This window comes from Centroberyx gerrardi, chromosome 9, assembly GCF_048128805.1.
Source record: "Centroberyx gerrardi isolate f3 chromosome 9, fCenGer3.hap1.cur.20231027, whole genome shotgun sequence".
Taxonomy (NCBI): Eukaryota; Metazoa; Chordata; class Actinopteri; order Beryciformes; family Berycidae; genus Centroberyx; species Centroberyx gerrardi.
In genome coordinates this window covers 30599960-30621705 of record NC_136005.1, presented here as the reverse complement: position 1 = coordinate 30621705, position 21746 = coordinate 30599960, and the positions used below count along the sequence as shown (strand labels likewise).

The following is a 21746-nucleotide window of genomic DNA, read 5'->3' as shown; positions in this document are numbered from 1 at the left end:
CATAGATCTCAGGTACAAAGACTCCTGGGAATTGTTTTGGGCTCCACCCCATCTGTGGGAACCACACTGAATATGTGGGACATTTTTCATTTTTCTTCACAGATACAGTATCTATCGGGTGTTTTGATCGGCTCCCTGTTCCTGAAATCATTCTCCTTTTTCATACTATCCCACGTCTCCCTCCGTTCCTCCACCACGCCGAGTTCTTGAATGTCCTCGAGCCATCCGAGACATGATTAGAAATCTACAGCTGTCTCTTGTATGAAGCCAAGAAAATCCTGGCCCTCTCTTTCGCTGTGTACGTGTGCGTGGACTCATGCGTGTGCGTTTCCCCCGCAGGGAAATCCCAGTTTCCATACAGGGGTCGTCACTTCCTTTACAAAGGTCTAAACATCTGTTCTCCTTGCTGACCCACAGTCCTTTAGCGGGGCTGGGACTGGAGCTGTGTGTGTGTGTGTGGGGCCGGGGGGTGTGGTGGTCAGACACACCCCAAAGATGAACTACATGGAACAAAGCACAGCGGTTATGAAATTCGAAGAAAATACACAAAGCGGCCAGCAAACGTGGGGTTCACTTGGAGAAAGAAAGCAAGATCACAAGCTCATGAATTTGAACTAATGATGACCATGTAATATTTTTACTTGGAGGATCAGGCGAGGGAGGGACCAGGCTGAGTATATCAAGATTAAGTCGAGTTTAGTGATGTGAAACAGCTGATAAGGGCCGACTAGAAAGAGTTTAAGAATGCTTGATTAATTCACTTGACATTCTTCTTCTGCTGCTCTGATGCTGCGCTAGTCCCAGCAAAACAAACTGTTCTTAAAGTACCATTTATTCATTTGACACTATATAGATGAAATATAAAATAAAACATGTACATAAATCATGTGGAACTCCTTCTGTCTTCCTTGGATGTCTCGTTAATGGCCAATCTGCTTTAAACTGACACTGTACCAAGGAGCTTTAGCATTAGATTCTTGCAAAATTGAGCATTTAATCTCATGGCATGGCAAAGTTGACCTTAAATCAGGGAGAGCACAGACCTCTGCCAACGCAGAACAAATCTCCAGCTTGCCGCTACACCCAAACACAGTGTTCCTTTCACTGTGTAAAATTCACTGTCTAAACTTTAAGATAAATTGATTTCTTGACCTTGCAAACATGCCCTTAGGCTTTGGAATCGAGTCTCTATCTCCGTCGGTTTCATAGTTTTCATAGCGGAAATCCCAGGTCTGGATAACCACCCAAATCTGATCAATTGTTCCTTAGCCCAAGGCCTATCTGTCCAGCAAATTTCATGGGAATCTGTTCAGAAGTGTTTGAGATATCCTGCTGACAGACAGACAGACAGACAAATTAATAGGCCACAAAAACATAACCTCCTTGGCAGATGTAATAAGAGGAATAATGAGTAAAGCCTGGTTAGCAGTGCAGTGGAAACTAGGCTATGGAGACAACGGCGTGCTCTTCTTGTGATCCAATAACAGCGTCAGCTAACAGAACGCTTATTTCCCCTGGAGCGGAGGAAGAGAGGAACACACAACGACACACACACACACACACACGCTGTAATAATCATCAACTCGACCCCCGGTTATTAATATCATCTGGGTGTTTATTCAACTGTCAGAAAACACACACGCACAGCCTCGAAGTCAGTCAGCCAGGCATCCATTCAGTCAGTCAGTGGTATATTGGCAACATTGTTCAGAGGCACTGAGAGTGTGCTGAGGTCTTCACAGAGTCTATAGCGGTACGTACTGTGTCCTGCAGGGGTGCTGCTAGGAGGTTTGGGGCCCCTGACAGTGGGTGGGGATGGGGGTGGGGGGTAGGGTCCTGTACTCAGTCAGTATACAAGACCAGGATACATGGGCTTTTGTCTGAGGCAAGCATTACCTATAATTGTTAGAAAATTTGAATATAGCGGGTGAGTTACAGGCGGAACAGATGCATTCGCGGTGAAATGGCATGTAAACAAATGCTACTCTGCTAATCTTGCTACGAACAAAGACAGATGAAACAACTAAACATGTCGTTGGTGCCGAAAACGCATCATCCCTCCAAGATTCATCAAAATCAGCCTGGTGGTTTCTGAAATATCACATTAGAGTAAAACATTTTGACCTTTAATTACAGCGCATCTATTAGGCCAATCAGTGTAATTTGTGACGACAGCTGGATGCGTGAAGCAAGTTTCGTGTCAGACTTGCACTGTAGGAGTTAGGGGCCTTCAAAGTTAAAATTTTTGACCTTTAATTGTAGCGCCCTCATCAGGCCAATCAGTGTAATGATTTTAAACACCAGAACACAGTGCCAAGATGCATCATTCCTCTAAGGTTTGTCAAAATCAGACCAGATATCACCTGAGATACCATGTGTGACCGACCTGATTTCGTTGCGTATGGTGGACAAAAAGATTTCTCGAAATGTAACTTCATGCCAAATCTGTTCACCACAGTTTATGGTGATTTTTTCCTACTTGACCTCACAGTGTTGCCCATCTACCATGGTCTGATTAGTCCCAACAGTGCAATGCATGGACAAATACACACAGCATTACAAATATGATACACGTCCATAACAATTTCTTCAACTTCTCCCTCTGTAAACATTAGGATAAAAACTTGAGAGGCAAATATTGTACAGTTGTAACAAAGTCGTCATTTTAACCAAAGGATATATGGTAGTATCATTTTCATTATAAACACCAGTGTCTCTTTTAATATTCAGTGCAAAAAAAAAAAAAAAATCATGATACCTTCCATTGTCCCGGTCAGTCATTCTAAAACTTCCTCATCGTCACATTTCCTCTCAACAGTGCTGACATTTCAACGATTATTAACTATGACATTACTCATCATGCACAAAATAAATCGGATACAATTTATACGGTGCAATAAATAACACTTCTTTTTGTCGTGAACGACGAAGCGCTGAAGCGAGTTCAACTTATACCGCATTTGCGCCGAAACGCGCCGGCGCTCTGATAACAGCATCGGTTAATAAACAGTGAAACAAACAGTTAGCAGTATAAAATAGTCATCGACCGTTATAGTCTCTACAAACAGGTAGATGTAAACACAACTAGTTCGAAACGAATAGAAACAGTACCCAAGGGTATTTGAACTATTTCAACGTGTTACCAGGCCGGACGACGACAACAAAATGAAAAACAATTGTATAAGCATTAATGCATTCAAATCCATTTCAGTCAACACAGAGCGAACGACAATGCCCAATACTGAAATCATAAGCTTATAATGCCTGTATGTTAGTGAAGATATATTTACCACAGTGGTTTCTCTATTTCGTTGGTCTTCGACCCCTAAGACAAAAGTGTAAACACTGAGGATCCTCTGATGCAGGTGAACACACAGATTGGTGTTCTAGATCTTAACAAGTCGTTTAGTCCAGTATTGAGTCTTAAAATGTTGGGAAAAATTTGCCAATGGGGTGAGATAATTTCATTTCAAGAATTGCCTCAAATCAACTGAGATCATCTTGATACAAGGGGAGTAATTTGCCTTATTTCAAGAGATTTTATTTTTAAGAAAATTCCCCCAAAATTGGGGGAAACTGCTTTGGAAACAAGTGAAATTAACTCACCTCATTGGCAAATTGTTCACTTGTTAAAGGAATAGTTCACCCAAAATAAAAAAAATCCATTGATATGGGTGCTCACTTACTGAATTTGACGATTAAATACAAAGTATTTGGTTTAAAACAGTATTTCTACCTATTTTCAAATCTCGCGCTTTTATTTTGAAGGCTAAACGGCTAAACCTGCTGTAGCCAGTTGCATAAAGCTAGTTTAAGACCAGTCTAAGCCTTAGACTGGTCTTAGATTCTCAGGATGGACTAGTCTAATTAATTACTTAAATATTACAACTGACTTATTTTGAGGTAGGAAAGTTAGCCGCCTTCCCCCCTGACTAATCTTGAGTTAATACAATGGAGTTCTATGGCTGCTGGGACATGGCTTCATTGGGTACCGGCTACATGGACGAGATTTGCTGGCAAAACAAAATCATTGCTGATTTTGTTATTTTCATAGGATTTGTTGACGGAAGGCAATGCATTAAAAAACACCGGCCTTATCCTTTAAGTCTAAGACTAGGTCCATCGTTATGCAACTGGCCCCAGCTGAAGTCTTGTTTCTGCTAATTGGAGCTAGTCTTACCTATCGAGGCCGGGGTGCGCGCAAACATGACGTATTTTGAAATAACAGCTAGAGTGGTGATTTCAGCTAAATAATGGTGTAAATGTCGGTCTTTTCAAGTCACTTTGGGATCTTTTGGCTTCAAGAAACTTGGATTATGCTGTGAGAGCTGCATGGAGCCATTTTATGGTTATTTTCCGTTATTTTTTGACGACTGAAGACAGGTCCCCAGCAACTTCAGTTGTTTTGGAGAAAGCTGCAATGTACTTCTTCCGGGGATCTCCGGGACTGTTGTATGGACTAACAAACTTTACTTGATTTCCTACTGGCATGGGGATGAGTAGATAATGACTGCATTTTCATTTTTGGGTGAACTATTCCTTTAAGGTGGACATATTTTTGCGGTTTTCCCTTTCAAGCCCTTTCAAGCTAAGAAAGGCATTTGCGTAACATAATAAAATATTTCACTATTAGAAATACATGTAAGTATCACCTTGTATGAATCATTTCATGGCCTCTTGGGGGGGGGGGTCCCAACCCCTAGGGTGAGGACCAGTGACAACAAATCTTTTCCCTTATATGCTGCCATATTGATTTGGGCAAGAATGCATGCTTGAACAGAAACAGAAAAAGGGGTTTCCGTCTCTTTGGCCCATGCCTGTTCATTTCCTACGATCTCCTCGTTCCCTCCATTCCCTTGCAGCTAATTATTCCATGCTTAAAAGGTGTCATTCATGGAGGACTACACGGCAGCTGCGTTGGAGTGTGACCCCTCTAGCGCTGAATCCAGGAGCGTGTCAGCATCATAGAAGGTTATACTACCAAGCCAGCTAATTCCAATCATGCTTTCAAGGCGGACAAAGGGTGTTATTTCTAAGAGGAGGAGGAGGGGAGGAGGAGGGGGGGGGGGGATATTAACAGACTTCAACTTTGTCGCCGTCTGCGGCGGGGGACTCCTCCGGTGGCTGTTTCCTACCTCCAGCTTTGGTTACAGCTCTCCTTTCATCAGCTCCCTTTTGTTCTTTTCTGATTAAACTGCACGGCACAGCGAGCTAATGGAACAGCCCGGCCTTTTATTTCCTCTCTTTTGTCTCTCTTTCTCTCTCTCTCTCTCATGTTTAAATCCCTAAACACCACAGTGCTTCCCCCTCGCAGCGCCGTTCTCCTGAGTGTCCTCGTGTGCGCGGTCATGTGTGTGTTTGTGCTTCGGAGACGAATGCGAGATGCGAGCAGCTGCCTCTCAACGCGGCTGACTGGACTGAGTGGAGGAAAGGCCGGGATGCTGCCTTCGTTTCGGTGTATGTCTATGTGTGTGTGTATGTGTGTGTGCATGTACTAGAGACCTGGGCAAAATTAAAAAAAAAAAATATTGGAAAATGCAGGAAAAGAGGGAACATCAGTTTCCGTGATACTGTAACCAATCGAGTGCTTCGGAGTTTTTTTTTGTTAAATATTTTAAATGTATTGATCCAGTCTTTAGCCCAGGTCTGCTGTGCTGCATGCTCAGTGAACTAGATACTGTTTCCAGCTACATGGACACAGGAACCACCCATGTGCATCCACTCAAACTACAGATCCAGGTGAGAAACATCGGCGAGCATCAGTGCAGGAGGTTCAAAGAATAGTCTGGTACCCAACTGTCAGAGAGACACGAGTTTTGCGTTTCATCCTATGAATATGATGACATTTTTGTCCTGACCCGGTCAACGCCGTCTCTGAAAGCAGCGTAGATAATAGCCAGTGTTAAAGGCACAGTGCGTCATACTTTTGCCCATTTCAAAGTATGATTGTGTAACTCCAAATGCCTTGTGATTGTGACTCTCATCAGCAGCACGACACCCCGGCGCCTCCGACTGGTAAAAGGCTGTGTTTAAACAAGAACAGGCTGAACAGTGAGAAACAGCCAGACGTGGGTCACGCAGGGCTAAAAACCACATCTGCATGTCAATCCGCTGTAGCCGTTTCACGCTACAGCAGAACCCGGTTATCTCCCTTTGGGAATCAGGATCGTTTGGGAGAATGAAATGATATGCGTTACAATTACAACCATTAGCTCTGCATATTTCAATTTGCAATCTAATTCGGAGTTTAAATGCTTTCAGCTGCATCACCATGGCCCATGTTTTCCCCTCGTAACGCCAGCTGGACTGGGTGTATAGGACAGCGGTTCAGATGAAGGAGGTTCTACTCTATGTACTCTATGCCAGTGGTTCTCAACCTGGGGGTTGGGATCCCCCAGGGGGTCATGAGATCATTTGGGGGGTCGTCGCGAGATGATTTCTGATTTTTTTTCTGATTTTTTTTTTAATTCTTGTGAAATCCTTAACAGTTTTCAGCCTGAAAAGGGAAAATCATTCTTTGGTTGAACTGTTCACCACTCTGCATATGCAGCCTGTGGGGGGGTGGGGGTGGGGGGGGTGGCGCAGTAGGCAACGCATCGTTTTAAGGGGTCACTAGCCAAAAAAGGTTGAGAACCACTGCTCTTAACCAACTATTCCTGGCCTGTTAGTCCTCCAGCACCTAAACACATCTGTCAATGTGATGGGACAACCAACTTTTACCCACAGCCCGAATAAAAGTCTTCTCTCAACCGGTGTTAGCTTAGCAATGAACAAAGGAACCGACCAAACAGATACGGAAGGCGTACAGTAAAATCCACACACAAACATACAGAGCTGACAGGCAGACATTCAGTCAGTGCACACCTTATACAAGATTCCTGATAAAATATTAAATAAATGATTCATATTTACATGATAGGCTAACATTTAACCAAAGAATCAATAGCATATATCATACTGTATGTACATATGTGTGTTTGAGGATATTTACAGAATATTTGTGTAGATTTAACGAATTTTGTTCCCTGTCAAAAGAAAACAAAAGCCCACTCATTAAGCCGGGTTTCCACTACAGGGCCAATCGGGGCTTACTGATTATCCATGTGACTCTATTTCTACCAGGTGATGCGTCGGTTGTGCTTTCTTTTCAAATAAACACATAGTGGTTTCAAATTCCATTATCTGTGTTCGGTTATGAATATGCTGAATTGGTCCTGGCCCCTTTATTGCGCCCCACTTGGCTGTGTGGCGGCCATTCGCTCCCTGCTGCAGGGCCTGTGTAATACCTGTATGGCCAGTTTCTCACACACACACACACACACACACACACACACACACACACTGAGAAACAGTCATGGACTAAAACTTGTCTGCAGTGTTTCTCTCCATTTCTCCTCCCTTCCACTCCTGCCACCTATTTCTCTCCTCTTTTCTTTCTTTCTCTCCGGAACTGTTACTCCCCGTCTTGGCTCGGTCCTCCCTCCTTTCTCTCTCTTCCCCCTCTCTTCTCTCTCTCTCTGTCTCTTACCTCTCCTCCTGGCCCGAACAGCCTCAAGACGTCGCTGCAATTCATTGGCGCTCGCTTGCGTCTCGAGTCCGAGCGCGACCTCGATCTTGACCCCATACTGTGCGACAAAAGGCGTGCGGTCAAAAGCGGGATCCGATCCAAATTTCAAAATAAGAGCGTTACGCAGATCAAACAAGCTCATCAAACCTGATAAATAGCATTATAGCAAATATTAGGATTTGCATGTTTGGCCTGCGTATCCAATGCATTGCAACATCTTGAGGCCATTCGGGCTACTCTCCTCCCACCTCTAAATATACCCCTCTGCCACAGGACAGCCTCTGCACTCCAGTACTTTGGCCTTGTGCTGTTGGCTCTCCACCCTTTTTCTTTCCCACTTCCTCTCCTAATCCTCCCCCCCTCCCCTCTCCTCTCTCTTAGCTGTAGCCCAGGTTCTCCATCTCGTTGCGGTATCTCAACTCCGACACTTTCGCTTTGTGCTGCTTGCTCTCCAGGTGCAGCCGGAAGTCGGTCTCCTGCTCGGCGCCACAGTTGCACATGGAGCAGTAGAACTGTCCGCTGGGCGTCACACACATGGCCAAGTCCCTGGGGATGCGCTGCCTCGGTCGGGGGTTGTAGTACGGCCCTGGAGGGAGGGAGGGAGGGAGGGAGGGAGAATGAGACGAGGAGAGAGAGTTAGACTAGAGTTAGGGGATTATCGGGCCATTTTACACCACATTTGCCTATCCTGACACCGGAAAGGGAATCCCCACCGGAGGCTTGATCATCTGCTTTTGTGATGGGGTGTTTTACAAATTCAATCTCAAGCCTGGGGACACACTTGAAGACTTTTAAAATCCAATCGGACGCATTGTATCACACACACAACAACGGATTTCCCTGATTATTTTATCTTCTCACTTGCTCACACTAGACGGTCAGGCGAGGACGGCATATCACACAATATAACTTGAGATTATCTTGCTGACTCCCGATATGTCACCGATGTGGGGGAGGGGAGATGTAAAGTGAGGGAGAGAAAGATGAAAGGGATAGAGAGGGTGGAAAGAGCACGTCTGGGTAAAAACATAGCATACACAGAACAGATAGAAAGACAAGCAGACAGGAAGACAGACACACGAGAGACGTCTAGGATTACAACAGGGTGGATCATTAGGAAAAGAGCATTGCGCGTTGGGGGGAAAGTGAACGAGTGTGTATGGGTGTGTGTGTGTGTGTGTCTACATGGCAGAAAAGCGAGAAGGAGATAGGGAGAGAGATAAAAAGACAACGAGAAGGCAACAGCGGGAGAGAGTGCAGCTATTTTGGGGTTTGTCCATCAAGAAAACTGATTAAATCAGCACAGTGAGAACCATGAGGTGTGTGCGTGTGTGTATGAGAGAGAGACAGAATGAGAGAGAAAGAGAGAGAGAAACAGAGAGAGGGAGGAGAGGAGGGGAGTTGGTTCTACTGTATGATTCATCCTGATTCATCCTGAACTGAGATAACAGTCAGTGTGTTTGTCTGTGGAGAGAGAGCAAGAGAGAGAAATAGAGAGAGAGTTTGTATGACGTCAGTCGAACAAGATCTGACGTTAGTTACTGTATCGATTTTCACACGCATGTGCACACACACACACACACACACACACACACAAAACCACAAGAAAGTTCAAGCTGCACGAGGCAATTTCGTACGTTGGCGGCCCCAAATGGCAGCAAGAGGTAACTGTTTGAATTTGGAGGACTTCATTACTCAGAAATCTAATAACTTGATGTCAGTAAACTAAATGTCTTCTTCTTAGCGCGTAGTGGAGGTGGAGGAGGTGAAGAGGTTCCGGTTCAGGTTGGTGAGTCCAGCTTTATCTGGACGGAGCGCTCACTCACTCTTGCCTCGGAGACCGTTTTGGATTTCACTCTTAAGTTTCAATTCATCACTTCACCATCCTCGACACCAGGGCATCGTTTGGGCGAACAGGGCGAATCTACGGCATTTAAATTAGCGGGGGACGGGGCGCTTTTCTCTGTCGCAGCCCCACGTGTGATTTAGGCTGATGATACAGGGGTATTTTGCACATAAAACCTTGCGCAGTGCAGCTTAAAATTGAGTGTTGCAGTGTGGTCCACAGTCTCTCTCCAGACTCCCTTTTTGTCTGCCATTCCCCGGGGATGCGGAGGTGTTGAAAGAGGAGACAGAGTGCTGCTGTCTGTCTCTCTGTCTGCTACTGATGTTTCCACCGCCATGATACCGCAGAACACAATACAGCACCACGCCGCTGCTGTCAGCCTCACTGACGAGCTGACTGACTGACTGATGTGCCAATTTGGAGTTTGATACTCTGAATGGCACGTCAAAATTCAAAACGAACTTCAGGACTTCCAATGGGGAGGTCAATTCATCTTTGAAGTGAGACTGATTTTTTTGTTTTTGCCAATTGTCTCGGTTGTCCCTCTCCTTTCTGTTCATCCTGCTGGTTTCTGCACACAGTCAGCATAGTCTTGGATACAAGGCTTGTTTATCTACCTTCAGAAGAAGCCATTCGCTGCCAGTCATTCTTCCACAGGCTTGAAAATAGCCTGAGCTAGATAATCCCATCGCAATAAACATGAAGCCTTTTGTAAAAGTTTCTGTTTTATCGTTATTTCATTGTACCCGAGTGGAGTGTTTTCATACCAGTTTATGTATTACGTTACTAATAATATAATCCCTCAAAAACTAAACTACAAACTAAATACAAACTTTACTGTCACATTCATGTCTTTTTACTTTTTACTTAGGGCGTCTTTGTTAGCTGCAGTAAATTTCAAGCTAGGTTTGACACCATAAAGTTTGTATATTAAAAATGTCAAAAAACTAAAAGTAAAAGAAATCAAATTATATATGGCATGCATGGAGGGGAAATGTAAACTAGACATAGACAGTAGTAAATGGGCTATAACTCTCATTTATTTTATTGTATTTTATTTTGTTACCTGGCATGGAGGCAGGTAGCTGTGGGCTGCGACGGTTCTTCACCAGTCTGTACTCACTGCCGTCCTTCCTGTTTCTTCGTGGGGTCGCCTCACTGCCTTCCCTGGAACAGTAACGTTAAGGCCTGAAGTTAAGACCAGCTCAGTCGAGTCCAAGAAAACCCCGAGCCGAGCTAAGCCTGCGTTGAAACCGTGTCCAGAAGGTGAGTAAAACACACACAGTAGGCCTATTATTTGAGATGTGTGTTTAGATAATCTCAGCTTGTTAATTAGCTAGCAAGACATAGTATCTGGTCATCTTACTATCATTGTAAGCTGACGTGATTTGAACAATAGCTACATGCATTGTTAACCCCTACACCCAAACCACGTCTATTTTATTCAGATATCTCTCTTTTTTTCTAGTCTGGCTTTTAGGTATTTAACCATTATGTGAACAGCCAATCCTCCAATGGACCTCCATCAACTGTGCTTGCTAGGAGATTTGTGACACAAATGCAAAGCCTCTACATGGCTGAATGAGATGATGTGTCTATATACTACAGTAAGGTTCTTCACCCCACACCTACATGTTATTAGCGTTGTGCTGAGCCTCGGCGAGCCGTAGCTTCTTGGCGTGGTTCTTGCCCTGGTAGTGGGCCTGTGCAACTGCCGGTGAACTGAAGGAGGCGTCACACAGTTTACAGTAGTCATTCTCTGTGGCCAAAATAACCCGGGTAGCCCCTTTATACAGCGCCTGGACCAAGGGGGGATAGTGTATGAGAAAAGAGGAGTTAGGTAGGAAATAGCGAGAAATGGAAGAAAGAACATTTTTTTTTAAAAAAGGTCAGGTGGAGGGAAGGAGGGACTTCCTTGCACTATTGCTTACAATTTTCACCTAGTTCTTGGGAATACACAAATAGCAGTAAAAACAACAAAAAAATCTCAGTCTTAAATGTGGCTTTCTGAAACCAGCAGATATCCTGTTCAACTCCTATATCGCCAAAAATGACAAGCAACCAAAAGTCATGGTGCCGTTACAATGTTCCCGTGATCACAGAACCATCACAGAACAACAAAGTGCTAGGGAAAGAAACAGGATAACAGTGAAAGAAAGATGGGATTTTCTCTTTTTTGGAGAGCAAGTAGAGTGAGAGGAGAGGGGGAATCATTCAGTGGGGAGAGCAGTGTCAGAGTTTGGGCCTGACCTGCCTGCTTGTGTCGCTGTCGTTGGGTCCTGAGCTGAGGGCTGTCTGGCCAACCTCTGGGACCTCTGGGATCCTGATGGCTGGAGGCTGCTGACTGCCGGCGTAGAAGTTCCTCAACTTCTTACTGTGGTTCTTCCCCTAGAGAGAGAGAGAGAGTGCGAGAGAGAGAGAGAGAGAGAGAGAGAGAGAGAGAGGGGATTGAAGAGGATATGAGGAGAGGAAAGCAAAAAGTAAAAGTTTCAGGTTGATGGCAGGAGATCAAGGGTTGTTCTATGCGACGTATTATTTATGAAACTGATAGTTACAACCATGTCCCCTGATTGGCCGAGAGGCAATTCTACAGTGAAATTATTTCGTGAGAACTGTCGTAGCACTTTCACTCCTTCCCACAGTCAAAATTTACAACTCGGGGCAAAAGTGCCCTCGAAGTCCATCAAATGCCTGCAAAATTAAAAATGAGGGGGCAATAAACATCCCAGTAATTAGGAGTTACCATTTTGTTGCATTTCACCCAATTCACATTTTATTAGTTGAGTTGTAAAACTTTACTGTCCCCCGTGGGCCACCATAGGGGGACAGTATGGGAGCCTGTGACCAGGCATTCTTTCCAATACATTCTGGGTGAGAAAATGGTTTTTGATTAGAAAACAACAAAGCGCACAGCAGTAGAAAATATTGGCACCACGCAGCCGGCAGTAGGGGAAAATGCTGACCCCACACAAACTATTGCTTGGAACAAAGATAAAACAACCAATATTGTGAGAAAAATCTCAACAATAGAAGGGTGGCATGTACAGAGAGTATGAAAAATGACACCATCTTCTGTAAGAGTTTCCATCAGTGGGAGAGAAGTGTATATGTGTATAAGTGAATATGGTATATTATGATATACATGCATGTTTATATCTGTTTTACGTGTGCTCATTTCAACTAACCTGGTAGTGAGCCTGGGCCTGCTGAGCGGAGTTGAGCGTAACATTGCAGAGTTTACAGTAGAGCGGTTTGCACAGTTCCTCCAGCCCCAGAGAGCCCTCCTGCTCCTCCATGCCCAGCAGGGAGCCCTCGTCCTGGGGCTGCTCGCTGGCTGGGGCCGCCTGAGCCGTAGGAGGACCGGGGAGAGGACCGGGGAGCGGGCCGGGAAGCGGAATCGAAATTGGGGCGGGCATGGGGGCCGGTCCGGGGGGCCTCGGGGGCAGCTGCGAGGGGTCCGGGGCCGGGGCAGGAGGGGAGGACAGCGGGCTGGGAGGGAGGGGGAATCGGCCGGGGCCGGTGGCTACTACAGGCGGGGGCACCAGCGCTTGTCCGAGGTTCAGAGGTGGAGGCCCCAACGGCTGTGTAAGGTCCATGGCTGGAGGCCCCAGTGCTTGGATGGGGTCTAGAGGCGGGGGCCCCAAGGTGTGCGGCATTGGTGGAGGCCCCAGTGGCTGAGCAGGGGCCATTGGAGGGGGGCCTAAGCTGTGTGCTGGGTTGATGGGTGGAGGCCCTAAGGTGTGTGTAGCAGAGATGGGAGGGGGCCCTAGAGACTGGGTAGGACCCATAGTTGGGGGTCCAATTGCCTGAGCAGGGCCCATGGGCGGGGGGCCGAGAGGCTGCGTCGGCGCCATTGGCGGGGGTCCCAGCTGGTGCAGGGAGTCCATGTGATGGAAAGGCTGCTGGGGATGACTGAAGAGACTGAGAGGAGGCTTCAACATGGTCTCTGGGCCTGGGGAGGAGGGTACAGATCAGACTCAGAGGCAATGCACATATACATTTCTTTTACAAAGGCAGATATCACACATCAAAGAAATTCCATACAAGGAAATTCAATAACCTTGATGAGCTGGTGTGAATGTTGTTTCAGACACGTACAGCTGCAATTATACACATTTGATGACCTTTACGATTGCCTTGGTATGGCACTTTAACATTTGAAAGCATTTGTGTGTTGCTTATATACTAGCATTGCCTTTTTGATTTTATGCTTGACTGCCTTTATTGCATTTAAGCACGAATATATTCAATAGCTAGAAAATATGTGACGTGTCGGGTTGGACCGATGATTAACGGAATGCATCATATACTGTAGTCTTATATGAGCGTCCTCTCTTACCGGGAATCGTCATCAAACTGACATTGTGGAACAATTTAACAAATAAAAATAGAAAGAATTAAAATGTGAGTGAAAAACAACAATGAACAATGTATAGGGACAATAGGACAAGGCATGTCTCTGATCCCTGAGGCGGGAGAGATGTAAAGGGAGAGGACGGACGAACGGAAACACATTCATGGACAGAGGAGCTTCACACTCCAATGGGCATCAGAAAGATTAGGTTAGGCCTGCAACGCCTGCAGTCATGCATACGGAAGACTACATACACATGCATGCACACACACATACGCACACACACACACACTCACTGCTGACAGTGACAATACAATCCTCAAGCTTCTCTGATCAGAACAGATCACAGCCTGAAGTGTGACTGCTTGACTGGGCTGATTCTACACCCTGTGTGTGGATATGTGTGTTGATAAATGCGTGTGTGTGTGGTGTGCACATGCATGGGTGTGCATGTTTAAAGAAATTGAGAGAAAGAGCAAGACATGGAGAGGAATAGCAATGTGCTTGATTTGTGTGTAGCTGAATTGCTTCATCATTTCAAAGAAAAAGGAAGAGGGTGTCACTCTGTGTGTGTGTGTGCTTCTTCATACATTGTCGGGTCAGTACTAGGCCAACAGCTGTGTCAAAACTCACTGTGCTGGAAGCTTTCATCTGGAATCTGATTGGACGCCCAACGGCAGTGATTCATGGACCTAAAATAACACCCTGGGATGTTTGTGTTTCCGACTGCTGCTTGCCGTCAATCTGTCTGTCCAGCCTGTCTGGCTGCCTGTCTGTCACCTGGCCTGGGTGAGCTCAGAAGATATGTATGCTGGAAACGCACCAGATCTTACTATAGTACTCTCAACTGCAAGATGAGACCGCGAGAGATTATTCACTTCAACAGCGCTGACCCCAGTGTCGCCTATACAATACATTCAAGTAATAATCTGTGACACTTTCACATAAATAAATGTCAGTTTTGCTACTCTCTGTTCATGTTCAGTTCATGAAAGCTTCTACATTTGCCGTTCTAAACATCCGGTGTCTGGAAGGTTTTTCCCAGGAAAAACAGCAAGCACAGCAAGTGATGCATTTTAAGTTTGCGGCAGCAGCAACAGTGGTTTGTTTTGAATAAGTAGAAGAAGAACTGGGTAGTTAGCATGAGCAGTGACAGCCACCATGGCTGAACAGACAAAGAAAAGAGAAACTCAAAATGCATCAACAGAAAATCCAAGCTCCGCCCACACTGTTTGATTGACAGGTGATCTTCGGGAAGTGCAGTGCAGAAACACCACAGCAGTGAGCGCTTAGCAAGATGTCGGCAAAAAAAACATGGATCTTGTGGATTACAACTTAAATGCTACACAATACACAGGTATATCAAATAAATGTCCATATGTTTTTTTTTCTGTACACATAAAAAGCCTCAAACTTCATGCGTATCTTCATTCGACTGTCAGATGTTTGGTTTTGTTGTTGAATTGGGGCCATAAGGCCGATAAATTCTGGCCTCCCAGAACCAGACCCCACTATAAACCCACTCTCAACCCTGATCGGACCTACACTCACCTACACTATAGTTAGACTACATGCACATACACTTAAGACAGACCTCACAACATTTCACCCAATCTCCACACGCATCATCAACCATCGTCATCATCAACAGCAGCAGGCGAACAGGAAAACTGACCCTTCTGGATTGAAACATCCCTCTCAGTGGTTCAGATACCACATTGTGCCAACAATCAGACACTGATGGGAAAACTGACCCTGCTGGGTCAAACAGCCTGTGCAGCATTTCAGAAAACTCTGAGAAACCAATATACTTTCCCACTTCATCCATTTTCCCTACATCTCACCACATCCTTGTGTATTTGCAACAAATTCCGTATAAGAGCATTGGTTAGCTCCATGCAGGTTCGCTTGTGCGAAGACCAAGGCCTCCACAAGCCCATTGAACTTGTTGCCCTACAAAAACTCCACTCCACACTTCCACTCAGTTGATATTGTCACACTTGTTACTGTGTGTCTTTAGACATTGTTAGCATCAGCTCCAGTCTTATTTTCGTATTTCTTTCTCTCTGTTAGGCTAGACAGAAGGAACTCAAGGACTCCTTTGCCTACAATGCTGGCTTGTAGTCCCACTCTGTCAAGTCTTGACCTTCATTATGGTTATATTGTAAACCATCAATGGTCACGTAAGCTGGGACATCAGCCTGAACTGTAACACACCCCAATTTTACCTCTCTATACACACTAAACTTTTCATCACACCATGATTAAACACCTGAATCTGTTTAGATAGGTATAGGTTAGGTAAAACTAAATAGGTATGGAGCAACACAAAAACCAGTTACCTGGCCATTCCTCATGCCTCCTGGCATTTTCATTCCAAACAATTCCTCCCCCTGTGGAGGAACAGCTGCAGTATTATAGAGATGCTATGATGCAGAAATTGAGCAGTAAAAAGTGTGGTTTCTGCAATTGTTGCATCTGTAACATCTGCTCACACTACACTGTGGTTGGGACTCTTTGTAGCAGTGATGCTTGTGGCCAGAGTTTTTATTGGAAGCAGGGACCAAACTGATTCAGTCCTGATTTGGATACTTTATTATGATCAAAGCATGTATTATAAACAATGGCCCTTTATTTGTTTTGTTCTGTGGGCAATGAGCCTACATTATGATGCTCTTTTGATATCCCTTTTCTAGCAGTGGTGGAAATGTTGCTGTAGTGGCCCGCTATTGACCTCTGACCTCAGCCTGCCTCTAAGGTGAAAGGCCAGGAGGGCAAGACAAGCCCCTAGTTTTGGTGGAGAACCCAGAAGCAGCCACAAAATCCATTAAGAGACTACAATATGCAGGTAACAAATAGTTCTTAAGAAGTCTACACCGTGATGGCAGAAAGCACCCATAAATAATTCTCTCTATATTATGGTGACAGATAGGATCCTCCCAACATCACAGCGGAGTCCAAAAATCCAGCATTAATCGCCTTCTGTCCACTTATTAAAGACAACATAGGCGCTCAACTCAAAACTAAAATGACTTTTTACCCAGAATACTTCACATGCCAACTATCGTTTAGTCATCCTTTGACATTACCAGGACAGAGCTGTCAGAAAACGAATACGCTTGTGTCTTCCCATTACTCATCCGCTTCCTTAATGTTAGCGGTTACCTTTGCTTTAATGTGAGCTTGGCTGTAGATAGGCCAAGGTCAGAGTCTCGTCCTCCCCATCCTCCTACTTAAGGTACAGAGCCTCCTCCTCAGAGACCTAGCCCCGGGCCTGGAAAGAGAGGCTCCGGTTCCGCAGCGCGTACAGGTTCACAGCGGAGAACCAAGCCGCAAAGTCAAGAAAACCTTTGTTGTTTTGCCTTTGAGGCTTTTTGGGGGCGACTTTGCAAGAAGAAAATAAGGCTTTGTTTATGCTGTTCTGAAGCACAAAGCTAGTTATCAGAAGAGCCACAATACAGCTACTTAGACACTCAAATGTCTACTTGAAACTACTTGAAAGTACCACAGAAGTTGGACATCACTTCATCACTTGTGCTTTTTTTTTTGTCTAATGTGAGTTTTGCTCAGCAGCTCTCTCAGCCCTGGTCTAGAACCAAGAACACAAAAAAGCTCCTGTCCTGGAGCCTCATCATCTGCTGGCCTCCACTGAGAGTCTCTCCTATTATAAATAGGCCAAGTGTTCATTTTCTCCAGAGTTTCTCTTGCCGCACTGTGTTGTGTCACATCAATTATGGAGCGATGAGGAGCCCTCATGCCTCCCGCACTCGTTCCATCTGCTTCACTGGGCACTGGACGAGCGCAGACGGCATCGACGACCATATATACGTCTTACTGTACCGTGCACTGCAGTACTGTACTATCACAGTGAAGTCCGGCTTCTGCTTTCACATCTCCATGACGCCACAGGTTACACTCTTGGCTCTCTAGTTCTTGGCCTTGGGAGGGTGAATATTGATCAGACTGTCCTAGACCTATACACCATAGGAATTATGAATAAATTGAGTGATATTCCCCTTTAAGGCAATAGCCAGTAAGCCAAGGTATTAGGCTGCTATTTGTATTTCTTATGCATTCCTTGCCATGAAAAACTACAAGCCAAGGAATAGTGTGGTAGTAAAAGTTCCATCCCTCATACATACTGTGCAACAGCACTCTGCTTTAATACTTTAAATAATAATAACTCTTTCTCCTATAAGTGAAAAGCATATATATATATATATATATTTAACTTCCAATCTTCAAATGTTTAAGATTTGGACTTGATTCCAATTGAATCTATGTATGATCTATGAAATCTGAGTGATGGTGACAATTTGAGCTGAAATGACAGGGATAATAGCACATGGTTTGATCAGGCTCATAAATCCTCTGGATCATCTAGGTAGGCTACATGACACATGCTGGCCTCAGCCCCTCAGAAAAGCCAGTTTGGCTGTGACTGGTGCCAAGACACACTTACTGCTTCATGGCCAAATGTCAACCATCAGCTGAGCAGACAGAGCAGAGCCGAGCAATGGAGAGCAGAGTGGAACAGAGCAGAAACAAGTACATGTCTTCCCCACCTCTGGCAGGAGACCACTGGATTGGCTGCCACACTCAAGATATAAAGACGCACATTTTATCCGAGCTATACACTGTATCAGATCAGAGTCAGGCATCAGCTCAGACCTGGAGCCTCCCTGGAGCAGGAGCTGTATCTGATGCACCCGTCTCTCACAAGACCTCGACAACCTCAGCTTTTGCATCTTAGCATCAATGGTCTGCTCTTACCTATAATAACCTACAGAATGGTGGCTGGTGCACCTCTCTAGATGACATTATGATGATGACAGCAGCAACGCGGCAGCCGGTTTCAACAGCCAGCTCCCCCTGTATCATCAGCATATTTCACTGGTTAGATTTTTCTCCATCCCTCCACATTAGCGAATAGGACCCGCTGACAGTCCGACAGCAGCTCCTGTGTGGCAAGACCTCTCCTTACCTGGCAAGCGGGCGAGATAATGGCTGCTGTCACTGTAGCTGACAGGCGGCGAAGTGTAATTTCTGCAGTATTCTGCACTTTGGTAGTACGCCGCATCTCTGTTCTTCATGTGCAGCGCCATCATCGCAGTCGCATCCCTTTGCCAACTTCTCTCCGAAACCAAGCGGCCAGGCAGGCTGACAGTCCCAACCATACGCACAGACACTGCGCTTTCCACCGTAAGGGGGGGTTTCCAGGGAAGAGTAAAGCAGCGAGAGTGAAAATCACGAGCTAAACTCACCCACGCAGAACCGGCAAAGACAACGGTCATTAATTATCTACATTAAATGTTGACTAATAAATTACCAAACGGAGAATCGGATGCTCTAGAGAGATGAACGTGCCGGGGGTTTTCCAGTCCACCCTCCCGAGTTGGTACGGCCCATTTCCGATGCCACCGCTACTGATTTGCATGGGTGGCAATCATGACACATTGTACTAATATGTTACACCTCTGTGATACGCTCGGATCCTCGCTACTGGCTATTTATGAATCTCAAATCAGCTGGGAAAACAGCCCGGCCTAGTGTGGCGCACTGTCATGTACATTTTGGTAACTTATGGAAAGGTAATTGCTCCCATAGTCAAAAATGAATTTAACCTGGATAGGGATAGCAGTGGTAAACTACATTTACAATATAAAACAACAAAACAGTAATATAGGAAATACTCGTCTATAATTTAATAAGGCTAGGTGTAACCCCCCTTTAAAAAAAAAAAAATATATATATATATATATTTATTGGTGTCTCCAGTTATGTGTTATGTGTGTAAGGGCGTGATATTCTGTATGCCTGTGATGAATGTTCATCTATGGTTTTGATTAAAACAAAACATATTTTCAGACTGTGTGTGTGTGAGTGTGAGTGAGTGAGTGAGTGAGTGAGAGTGAGTGTGTGTGAGAGAGAGAGAGAGAGAGAGAGAGAGAGAGAGAGAGAGAGAGAGAGAGAGAGAGAGAGAGGGGCAGGGAGGGTGCGTGCGTGCGTGCGTGCGTGCGCGCGCCCACACAGCGTGGCTGCATTGTCGCAAGAGGACAGGTTGGTTGTCCAGTCGGCTCGTAACCCAGCTAGTCACAACAACCTCAGGTAGAAGTCCTCCGACTGGACATGCGGGTTTGTCTGTATTTTCTCTAGATATATAGTTTACAACGCAGAGTGCAAGAGGATTTATTGTTTCTATGGAGTAACGGTTACTGTCAAGGCTGGCTGGTACGCAGAGTGGCAGACGACAAACAGCCTCCTTCACCCCGGCACCGGGAGCCACCAGCCGGGCGCTGGGTACCGAAGAGGTTGGCTAGCTACTAGCTAGCTAACTGGCGTTAGCTGGAGAGCCTGTCACATCATCATCTTCAACCATTTCGCTGTAACGTTATTGACGCCAACAGGTCAGCTACTCTCAAATGACGTTTGTTTCTTTCAGCGGACAAAGAGCTTGTTTTGAATGTTAGGGATATGTTTGCCATTGTTAAACTAACAAGGGAATGACAAGCTAACCATAGCCGTTAGCTAGTGGGCTAACGAGCTAGCTAATATTAACCATTATCCAAACTGGTAGATAATGTTAACGTAAGCAGCCGTGAGATGTCTGTGGTTAGACAGGACAAAAATGGCTAGAATTGGTTAACTAATTGCAGCTTAATTTTTTCGCAGTCGTTTGAAAATTGTCCAAAAACTCACTGTGGTATTGTAACTTAGCTGTCATCTCTGAACTGTCATTGCCATCCCCGTAGCTAGCCTGCTGCTAATTACTGTGAATTCTACTTTTACACATGCAGTGAGAGTGTATATCATGATGTTGTTTTTTTCCTTTCCTTTCCTCCCAACATATACAAATTTCAGTGACACCGCGAAGATGGATTGAAACATGAAGGGTGGAACTGTCACATCATCAAAATAGGAGAGCTTCTCTCTTAGGTATGCATCACAAATTCTCCTCTCTCCACCATCTGATTCATACGCCGTCAATGACTGTCCAGCAAATACATTTTATCCCCTGTTTTCCTTTTTTCTGCAATTGACAGCTGACACTGCAGAACTTGTTTCAAGCACCGAACAAAAGCAATGAAATGAAAGCTTTTCTCATGTTTATATTTTTCAGATGGGCTACAGGGTTTATTCATGAAACCACTGTGTTGTCCAATGTGATACAATTGACCAACCATTCTGTTAACCACACAGAGATTGTGTCACACAGAGTGAGCCTCCCTTTGATGTTACAATCTGCCATTGCTAGACTAGTTGTGTAGTTGCGTTTCAGCATTCAAAGCAGGCTTGTGTCTAGGCCAATGTTTCCTCACTCCCCACATCCTGTGTTGTGAGGAAGCTTCCTCTTCTGTCCCTTAGTGGTTAGCTGCATCCTGATCAGGGTCACAGATTAGGGCACTGCTCAGTGGGTGATTTGTTCCAATGCGGGGTTGTCATTTTTTCTTTTCTATTCTTTCTTTTTCTTTTTGTACACACTGTGCTCCCATTCATTTTAAATGAAGATTGTTTTTTTCCATTGTTTTTTTTTGCATTTTTGTCTTGATCACATCCCTAAAAATCTTAACAAGGTGGGTAGTGAGGGGAGGTAAAGTGCTATTGTTATTAAGTTCGAGGATGAATTTCAGAACGTGTTATCAAAGGCATGCTATCCCCTCTTGTTCTTTCTGGTACTGCTTGAACTCCAGCTTAAATCAGTGTACAGCAGCTCTTTTTTTGTCCTGAAATGTAGTCAGGCCTACTAATTCATGCCATCTTTCTCACCATCACATTATTTTGTCATAGTTTGCACGCGAGATCGTCAATTCTGTTCACACAACATAGTTTTCCAAAGCTGTATATATTATAACACATGCAGTACAGGGACAAGTGAAAAATAGAATGATCAAAGTCATAGAGTTGTCTGAAATGCTCTAATTAGAGGACTCTAGGTGACATGTAGGCAAGGGTTTACTATGCTCCATGTGTGAGTGAGC

General features: G+C 44.9%; 2 protein-coding genes across 2 annotated transcripts in view; one reads left to right on the top strand and one right to left on the bottom strand.

Moving 5' to 3' along the window:
• Positions 1-7944: 7944 nt before the first annotated feature.
• zmat3 (zinc finger, matrin-type 3) lies at positions 7945-18875 on the bottom strand. Its single transcript, XM_071901683.2, has 6 exons — positions 18752-18875; positions 12599-13365; positions 11664-11801; positions 11046-11212; positions 10480-10580; positions 7945-8153 (listed from the first exon to the last, which is right to left on the bottom strand). The coding sequence occupies exons 1-6, from the start codon at positions 18873-18875 to the stop codon at positions 7945-7947; spliced, it is 1506 nt and encodes a 501-aa protein (XP_071757784.1).
• A 1264-nt stretch (positions 18876-20139) lies between these two features.
• The window catches only part of LOC139913621 (phosphatidylinositol 4,5-bisphosphate 3-kinase catalytic subunit alpha isoform), a 28475-nt gene continuing 26868 nt past the window's right edge, over positions 20140-21746 (top strand). Inside the window, exons 1-2 of the mRNA XM_071901682.2 lie at positions 20140-20174; positions 20629-20703. The gene's annotated coding sequence lies outside the window, so the exon portion shown is untranslated. The remainder of the gene's footprint in view (positions 20175-20628; positions 20704-21746) is intronic.